The sequence below is a fragment of the Osmerus eperlanus genome, chromosome 5, assembly GCF_963692335.1.
Source record: "Osmerus eperlanus chromosome 5, fOsmEpe2.1, whole genome shotgun sequence".
In the NCBI taxonomy this organism is placed as follows: Eukaryota; Metazoa; Chordata; class Actinopteri; order Osmeriformes; family Osmeridae; genus Osmerus; species Osmerus eperlanus.
In genome coordinates this window covers 17,176,869-17,186,732 of record NC_085022.1, presented here as the reverse complement: position 1 = coordinate 17,186,732, position 9,864 = coordinate 17,176,869, and the positions used below count along the sequence as shown (strand labels likewise).

At 46.7% G+C, this 9,864-nt stretch overlaps 1 protein-coding gene across 1 annotated transcript; it reads right to left on the bottom strand.

Annotated features, from left to right (window-relative positions):
- Positions 1-1,816: 1,816 nt before the first annotated feature.
- Positions 1,817-9,726, bottom strand: mlycd (malonyl-CoA decarboxylase). Its single transcript, XM_062462043.1, has 5 exons — positions 9,106-9,726; positions 5,451-5,563; positions 5,146-5,302; positions 4,845-4,997; positions 1,817-2,698 (listed from the first exon to the last, which is right to left on the bottom strand). The coding sequence occupies exons 1-5, from the start codon at positions 9,661-9,663 to the stop codon at positions 2,153-2,155; spliced, it is 1,527 nt and encodes a 508-aa protein (XP_062318027.1). The 5' UTR covers positions 9,664-9,726; the 3' UTR covers positions 1,817-2,152.
- Between the last annotated feature and the right edge of the window lie 138 nt (positions 9,727-9,864).

Genomic DNA, 9,864 nt, shown 5'->3' with positions numbered 1-9,864 from the left:
GCATACAGGACCCAGGATGGTAGTCTATGATAGGCTGCATACAGGACCCAGGATGGTAGTCTATGATAGGCTGCATACAGGACCCAGGATGGTAGTCTATGATAGGCTGCATACAGGACCCAGGATGGTAGTCTATGATAGGCTGCATACAGGACCCAGGATGGTAGTCTATGATAGGCTGCATACAGGACCCAGGATGGTAGTCTATGATAGGCTGCATACAGGACACAGGATGGTAGTCTATGATAGGCTGCATACAGGACACAGGATGGTAGTCTATGATAGGCTGCATACAGGACCCAGGATGGTAGTCTATGATAGGCTGCATACAGGACCCAGGATGGTAGTCTATGATAGGCTGCATACAGGACACAGGATGGTAGTCTATGATAGGCTGCATACAGGACACAGGATGGTAGTCTATGATAGGCTGCATACAGGACCCAGGATGGTACAGAACCCAGGATAGTGATAAGATAGGGGATCAGTGAAGGGTGGGACCTTCTGTAGGGCCTGTTCACCAGCACTTCCTGGTCCTTAACATTACCAGTGCTAACACATGAAAAGAAACGGAGGAAGACCGATTTAGATCAATTCTAATGACTCATGAACAGTTACATACACACCATCTGGCTACAAGAAGGCTGGTATGCGCAGCTCTTGAAATGTTGTGACAATGTGAAGTAGCAGTGCAGAGAATAATACTGTGTATGCGAGCAATCCAGACTGCAACCAGACACAAGCCTGTTTTAAAGTGTGGCAACTAATCAATTCTGATTGTAATTGCTTATTAAATAATGGGTGCTAAAATGTTCATGTTCATTTGGCAGTGGGCATAGCGAGAACTGACGTGCCAATGGTGATGATGTGCTGCCTGCCACATACCTTGGGTCTAGTCAAAAAGGCTGCTCTCTCTTCTTGCGTCTCAAAACAATTCAATTGAGGCCCTGCTTTGTTTTTGTTTTTTAAACGACAACCAAATAAACCTCCCTTAGGTTGGCTTTGTTGTTGGAGGTATCTTTTTTTTAAAGGGATGGTGGGACTGAGGAGTGATCAGCCCAACAAGGAAGTCAGAACACATCTAAGAGGTCTCACGCTTCTGAAGTTCAAGATCCAGACATGGGGTTTCAGGAATTCCTTTGTGTTTTTCAATGAAACACACCAACTAGAACTACAATTATCATCAACAGCCGTCACACCATCCATCGCATTCCCCTCAGGATTCTCAAATGAAACACACACACGGAAGGCACAGGCCTATCTTTCATCTCATGTCTTAGCAAGAAATATTCTCTTGAGGGCCGACTTTAAACACCGTTCTTTTATGCTCAGTGACACCCCCCACCTCCCACCATCTCCCTCCTGACCTACCTTCCACTCTCCTCTCTTTATTCACCTGAACCCCCCCCCCCATCAATCCATCCATTTACTTTAACTTTGATTCTTCGCTTCATTAGTTTCTAGGACACTGTGTGGCACGTGGGAGAGGGGGAACAAGTTGGCCTCCTCAGAGAGATAAAATGTAATTTCACAGTCAACTTACTGTGATATATTATTCCACAACAATGGAGTAAGGGAAGACACAGTACTACTGCTACTCAGGAGGGCTGCAGAGGGCTCCGGGAGGGGTTTGGCGGGCAGTGGAGGAACTCGGAGGTACACGTCTGACCTTGGCATCCGCGAGTGTCCCGAAGTGCCTTGATTCTTTTCTCAGAAACGAACGGAAAAAAACGAGTCTTAGTTCACCTCATTTCAACCCACTTACTTGACTCAACTCCCTCTCGTCTCCTTGCAGTGACACAGATGACCCCAAGGAAAGATTCCAAACCTTGTTTATTCATTGTATATAGCAGTATCTGTGGTGCCTGGAGTTCATTTCCTGAACCATACACTGAATAATGTCAGTCTAACTGACAAGACCACACACACTCCTAGAGAAGCAGATCCAGAAAACCACTGTACACAAGTCTAATAGCAAAGAAAAAGGACAAGAGAAACATTCACAAATAATTTAAAATTTCTGTCATATTTTCCTCTTTGGCACAATAGTGCCATATGATGGAGTCAGAGAGGCACCTTTGATGCCAAGTGCAGCTCAATGACCCACAGTGCAAAAAAAAAAAACCCGGGCTAGTGTTTGTGACAAACAGTCTCAGAGTTTGCTGTTCTTTTGGAACTGAGACACCAGCCCAAGGATCTGCTCAGACGCTGGGATCACCTTGCTCTGCAAGTACGCCGCACTATTGGACGCTGTATCCGACAGGAAGTACCTGTAGTTCACCATGATGCCGCAGGAGTTGGCCACACCCCTGGGGCTGGTGTCAGCCTGCCAGTTAAGCCGCCACATGGTGGCGCCGTTCTGCAGATGGAAGTTAGCTACAGGGTTCAGGGCGTAGCTCCGCCTCTTTTCCCCGTACAGGTACCACGCACAGAGGCGCATCAGGACGGGTTCCAGAACTCGTACGAGGCGTTCCGAGCGGACCCACTCGCTGGTGCTGATCAGCTTCCGTAGGGCATCCAGGGCCGGGCCTCCGGGTGGGGACTCTGTGGCTAACTCCACCTCCAGCCACTCGGACTCGGACAGCAGCTCGGAGCCACGCCCCTCCTTCCTGTGTTGGCTGAGGAGGCCCAGGAGCCACGTGGAGAAGCCTGGGATAGGAGACAGGCTGGAGAACTGGGCCATGTGGGAGAACTCACTCTAGTGGAAGAGGGAGGCAGAGGGGAAAAGAGAGTCAAGTTCAGATGTATACACACAAACACACACAAATGCCTCACTGACACAGAGAATGCATTCATAACATTTTGTTTGATGTAGCAGATACACAAATGTTACTATTTTCTACATGAGAAAAGCACTTGAGATCTGCAAAAACAAAATAAGAGCGAATATGGCCGTTTACCCATGTGTCCTTGCAGCCACTTCCTGTTAACAACAGTGAAACAGGCGGGGCGTGACCGGTGCCCTACGCCTCCCGATCCCACCAGAAAACGTGTCTCTGTGTTCCATTAAACACAGCAGCTACAGCACCACCAATAAACCTGAATCCCCTCACACACCTGACATGATGGAGATGAATGACCCCTTTCCCTTACCCACCCCCCACCCCCCACCCCTCCACATCTCCCTCCCTAATTCCACTGTCTTTCACTTTAAAACCTGTCTAGCTCCACTCTCTCGTCTTCACCGACTGTTCATCCTTCCTCTCACCTTCTCGCCTCACCCCCGCCGTCTCCCCCTGTCCCCCTCCAGCGGTGAGCTGAAAAGAGGGTGTTGGCTCACAGGAAGCAGCGGATGAGACTGAATGTGTCAGACAACCTAGAGAGCACGCTTCCCAGCTCTCCTCAACTCTACTCTTTCTTCCTTCTTTTAAATCCTTTTGTTGTCTCTCTCTGCAGCTCCCTCCCTCCGCCTGTCGTCTTCTACACCCCTCTCCCTCCCTCCCTCCCTCTCCCTCTCCCTCAGTCCGCTGTACTTTCATCTCACGAGTCAGTGGATCTGAGGATGAGAGTGGCAGGAGGTCACTTTCCATTCATCAGTTCAATTATGTGGTACGGTCTTGGTCAGCAGACTGGGAACGGAGGAAGGTTGGAAACGAAGGAGACGAGAGAGGGAGAGACCGAGGGGTAGAGAGAGACAGAGAGAGAGACAGAGACAGAGACAGAGACAGAGACAGAGACAGAGAGAGAGAGAGAGAGAGAGAGAGAGAGAGAGAGAGAGAGAGAGAGAGAGAGAGAGAGAGAGAGAGAGAGAGAGAGAGAGTAAAAAGCTGATGGAGTATGATGGGCCAGAGCCAAAATACTACCCCAGAGAGTAATCCTGAAAGACAACTGGACCCTCCTCCCTTATCCTAAATCACAACTTGACCTTTTCTTTTCTGTCTTATCATTCATCCATCATTGTGGTGGTCCCTCAGTGGCTGAGCGCCTCCTTCCCTCACCTCTATGTAGGGTGTAACCCTGTGAAGACTGGTGAACACCATACAAACTTTCTTAAAAACGAGACATCAATTTGCTTTCATTTTTCAGAAAACATTTAGACAGTCACACACACACCTATAAACATGTCAGCTGAGCCTGTGTATATTAACAACCATAAAGATGCCAATAAAGAAATATCTCCCCCCGTCTCACGGACTTATCATGCAGCGCCAACCTCACAGATCCTTATATGAAAGTGGGACAACAACAAAAACCTGTTCAATCCATCTAGTTAAGTGTGTGTTGTTTTTCCATTCAGTGTTCCTTTAGATAACAGTTAGCTGGCGAGCCTGGACATAGAAAGCGCCTCTCTCCTCTAAACGTTATTGAGGGGAACAGCTGAGATTTCATTACTTCTCTCTCTCCTCTCTTTCTACTGATGTTTGTCTTCATATCTGCTCCTACTGAGGGCACACAAACACCCACACACACATACACACACGCACTGCACACAGCAGGTGGTAAGCAACTGAGGAGAATGTGAGAAAGCATCTGGACTAAGAACAAAGAGATTCTTGAGGTGATGTGACAGTAACAATACACATCATGGTAAACAGGCTAAGGGGTGTCTGTCCAAGCTTGTGTCCTCCTACACTCTCCTCCGTGTTACCTGCTCACTGGTCCTTGTGGGAGAGATGCCATTGTTTTGGGAGGCTGAAAATCTCTTGCCCCAAGTGTGTATGAAAGTCAACACATCACTCTGCGCGCGCGGGTCTGTTTTAGCGTGTACGTGCGTGACCAAAAGGCCAAGAGATAGTGTTGAACTCGGAACCAGGATTAAGATAATAGTGTATGAAGTGATTGATAAGGCCTAGCTGGGGTATGCGGGCGGGGACTGGAGTAGCTCCGCCCCTGGCTCCACCCACCTGCAGCTCCCGCACCACCCTCTTGATGAGGTAGTTGCCCAGCTCCACCCCCTGCAGGCCGGCCTGGGAGGAGGAGATGGAGTAAAAGACGGCGGCGTTGACCTTGTTCACGTCCTCCTCGGAGTCCAGTGTGGCGAACTCCCTCACAATGCTCTGTATGGGGGCGGAGACAAGAGGCAGTCGCTATGGAGACTCGCTTATAGGGTACATACCAGGGTCGGACCAAACAAGAGTCTTTTGTTAACGTGCTACTGTGGCTATCGACAACAGTAACGCATTACTGTGCCGGTTGCTGCCTCACCTGTATGTTGTCGGAAATGTCCTCGGTGAGGGCCACGTGCAGCACCACTAGCGGCTCCCCGGGCATGGCAGCGTGGATGAAGGCATAGCAGCGCCTGTACGGGCCCACGCGCCGCTTGATATCCGTCCAGTTCCTCACTGGGTGCACAGCCTCGTACCTGACAAACAAACACAGGTTAAGTGTCTGGTGTGAATCAGTGAGCGTGTCGTGCGTGTGTGCGTCTACTGTGACTTTGTCTGTGTGTGTGTGTCTTGTCTAGTGTCAATCTGTGAGTGTGATCTTGTGTGTGTGTGTGTGTTTCTTACTGGCTGATCTTCTGCAGGATCTCACAAGGGGACTGCCAGGTGATCCTCTCAAGTCTGAGCAGACCTACAGAGAACCACTCAGACAGCAGGCTCTTCAGGGTGCTGCTCAGATCCTGTGGGTGTGCACAGAGGGGAGGACAGGGTTACACACACAGCAGGTCATACACATTGTTATTCATATGTCTGAGGTGGCCAAACTATTTTCTAGTTCCAGAGTGTAGGTGACAAAAAAAAAATTCTAATCTCGTTTAGCAGATAGATTCCGTACGGTGAATGGCTGAAAGATCTCACTCCACTGTTTTCTGAGAAGCCTTATCAGTTTTGCTCAAAGTTCTTACAAAGTCGCATCGCACTTCCTGATAGACAACATAACACCCTTCATAACTTCAGCCAAGTCTCCCTGTGCATCTCCCCTCAAAACTAGTCTGGAGGCGCATATTTGTACCTGCCTGGATGTGGGTGTCTGTGTACTTACAGTGGGGGCTTGTTTGTATTCCTGGTGCTTTTATTATGTCTTGTGTGATGCTGACACAGGCATAGGTAGGGAGGCTTTGGTATATGAAGACACTGAGTACTTTAATAAACAACCTGACATTTGAGCAGGGATCTCATAAATCAAAGCTTCTGCAAACATGCACATATGACTCACACACAGAGGATTAAATGTCAGCAGCGACCACAAAACATACTGTATATTTGAGATGAAAACAACGAAATTCATGCAAACAGTTTATATAGGCCACATTTTCTGGAATTGCTCAGTAGTCTGTATATTTTGAGTGGAAAGTAACACATGCCTAATATCCTATTGTCAGTCAATCACACACACACACACACACCTCCAAAATAGTCCTTAGACTCTGACTGGCTGTGAAGACTTCTTCCACACTTGGGTATTGTAAGCACAAAGCAGCTGGTGTGCCCTGGGATTTGGCACCCAACATTATTAATTATTTACCGCTCTTTGTGAGTCAGGCACAGCAGTCAATGCTAAGCCTGAGGGCCCCCAAACATTTCAGCACAGCAGCATCTCTCTCCCCCTCTCTCCCCCTCTCTCCCCCTCTCTCTCCCCCTCTCTGGCCCTGCCTGCCTGCCTGTCAGCTCACACTCCAGAAATCGCAAACTTAAAAGTCTGATAATAGAAACTAAATAAAGAAGGGCAAGATGGGTAAGGCAAGGCCACCCCAACGCATTTCAGAAGTTGCTGTAGCTGTGTGCTGACACATTGAAGTGTGGGATCAGCCTTGTCGCTGTCTGATTGACCTACTGAGTGACTGGTCCGCCTCCCAATTTTAACGTCACACTAAAGGAAGGCAAAACCCCCCCGGGGGTAAATCTGTATTTCATTGACCTTGTAACAACAGAGGAAGCTCTCTGCAATGGGAGCATCAAACACAGCACTCTGCAGGGGCTGAGGAATAAAAACCTGAAATAAAACCATCTTTCCTCTGAAAGACCCTGACAATCGCAAGCTAAGGCAGAAAAGAAAATATCTCAGATTCCAAATTCTTCAAAGAAAATAGAACTGACAGCCTTTCGTCTGTCCCTCAGGATATAAAAGGGAAAAGTAGGTATACTATCGACAAGCAGATAAACAAAGGCCTACGACACTGTATTCTTTATGCAGACAAAGATCAAAATTAAATACGATCCTTATGTAGCCTAATACTTCTATAATAAGACCAGTCTTCAATGTCAAATGTATTTAACTTGGCAGCCAGTGATGACCCGTATTTACTGGAGCAACTCCTTAGTGTTGCAAGCCCACAGTTTGCCTTTGCCCAAGTATCTGACATGTGACAGGCTGGCTGTCTTCCTGGGCTCTGACTGAAGGCAAAAATAACCACAGAGACTAGCTTATTGTATCCAACACTCTTATCAAAAGCAAGACCCTCACTTTAATTGAAGTCAGAGCTAAAGTACATAAATCTAAGTGATTTTCTCTGTCGCTCTGCTCTTGAGTGCTTACAGGGGAAACAGAACAGGAACAGCTAGAGGTGAGAGAAGAGAAAGAGAAACAAAATCGATAGACTAACAGGCAGGTAACTAATTTAGTGTGGAATTCCAAGTGACAGTCCTTAAAGAACCTTGGTAATTGCAGTCTTGAGATTTTCAAAACTTTCACTACTTAAAATGATGGGGGGAATATCTATACTTTACAACTTTTTAGTTCTGTTTTGATTACTAACATAATTTGAAATGCAACATTTTTTCTATCCTTCAAGACTGTCATAAGCCACCCGGCCTCTATTTCCAGTTCATTCCTGTTTGGGACAGTGTTTGTGAGAACTGTGTAATTCAAAAGCATTGTGACTGTGCATCGCTCTACTCAATTTGGACACTGAACAATAAATATTCTCTCGAAACGCCTTCTTAATTTGTTTTGAATATTATTCTTACACACACTATGGTTTTTTCGTGTCCACGAAAATGGCTTCTAGCAGCAAAAAGCTAACTATTCCATCTAACTCAAAGCAATATCAAAGAATAAATGTGTTAACCAATGGCCTATGGTATACAACAGAGACACAGGAGGAGGAACACAAAACTACCGAGGCAGAGAAGAAACTGATCCATTTATCCCTCCGTGTCCAGAGTCATCTGACCAATAAAGAAGCAGAACAACGGGTAGTAGCGCGGGGGAAACAAGGCCAAGCTGAGCAAGCATGCCTTAATTGTTGATCGATTTGGTTCTCTAGATAAAGCAATAAGTTGGCTGTGAGCTTCGAAGATCTCTGTGGCCTATGGAATAGCCTTGAGGGGGGGATATATCACTATGAAGGATTGTTTCAAAAGGAGATAGGGACAGAGGGGTCTTGGAGAAAAATAATCACTTGGCCTCTGTAGGAGATGGTCAGACTGTTTCTTGGCACTATGTTAACCTTAAGATCCTGCAGAAGATCCTTTGGCTGTTTCGATAGAACTGACCAACGCAAATACTGAAAATACTTCAAATAAGAGGCACTAGCCCTGTATGAGTTGTAGCCTCTAAATGTATACACCGTGACCCTGCACCTGAAGTGAATATTGAACACGTAAAATCTGTATAAAAGCATACAGGACAGGACATCCATTGTCAAAGGAAGGGCCAGGGAGTTAGGGTACCTACCATAAGAGATGACTAACCCCCTCCTCCGCAAAGACCTCTGACACAATTGGAACACTGCAGGACATTTTCCCCAAGTGAAATGTAGACAGGATGTCCATAGCTAGGCATAGCTTAGTGATGAAGCCCACCCTTCTGATTCAGTACAAGCTGTTCAAGGCACTGGGGCAAAAGTCACCGCCAGTGCTTTAACTGCACTATGGTGACACATGACACCCTGTGGGACCAACATGCAGGTCTACGGTGGGGGAGTCTCTGTGGTCCCATTGGGGTATGCAGACCATGAACAGTACAATGCTTACAAAGTTTTAGTTATTGAACCATGCAGATTATTGTCCTTTTAGATTTTTCAGCCAAGAAAATTACAATAAAACCATATTCAGTACTGAATATTGATAAAATAAAATATTTGAACGCTTTAACTCCACTTTATACGAAGATTATATTCGGTGTCTGTTCACAATTTCCACATTTTTGCTGCATTTCTCAAACGCACAACGCTACATAATTGACCTTAGCAGGCCACCAAATGTAAACAAGTGATTTTACCCTGATATGTGAACTTTCGCTTGCTTTCGATGATATTATTTCAATGACATCAGCACGGAGATCCACCAAAAACTTGACTCCCCCCTCGACTCTGCTTATGTGATTAAGCAACTGTTTGTAACGGGGAGTCAGGCTGTAACGTAACCTGTCCTCAACTTGAAGTATTGTTGCCAAGTCCCGTTGCTGAGTGTCGACAAGTTTTCCTGCTAGTTCTGAAGCACATTTGTGATCCACCCCAAACTGATGTGACAGCTTCACAAGGAATTCGAGTCTCTGTTCTTTTTCGAGGCTATTGTAGAAATGCATAAATTCCACACTGTTTGACTCGGGGGGAGGCGGGGACTTGTCCCTTGTCTCGTATGTGGGTAACGGAGCGACAACCCTAGTCAGAAGCTCCTCCATGCCCGGCCTCATACGTTTGGGAGCAAAGGTTGACCAACAACGTGTGCTATACAAATGTAAGGCTTCGAAACGTACTAAACCCGTTCTAAGTACACCTTGATGTCGCCAGCACCTCACTCCGCTGCGCAATGTGGAAACTAGGTGGTGAAATATCATCGCGTCGGAGCTCTAGTTTTACAGCCAGAAATCCACCACCGGGGTACACCAAGCGAGTATTTCCGGTAGCTTAAAGGGACAGCACAGCTATTTGAACTAAGGCGGCAGAAACTGATCTGGCTGCCACAAGCTGATGAAGTTCGAATAATAAATCGTAAAGTAACACCTGTTTTGGGAGCTGGCTCGCAGGCCTGACACTGT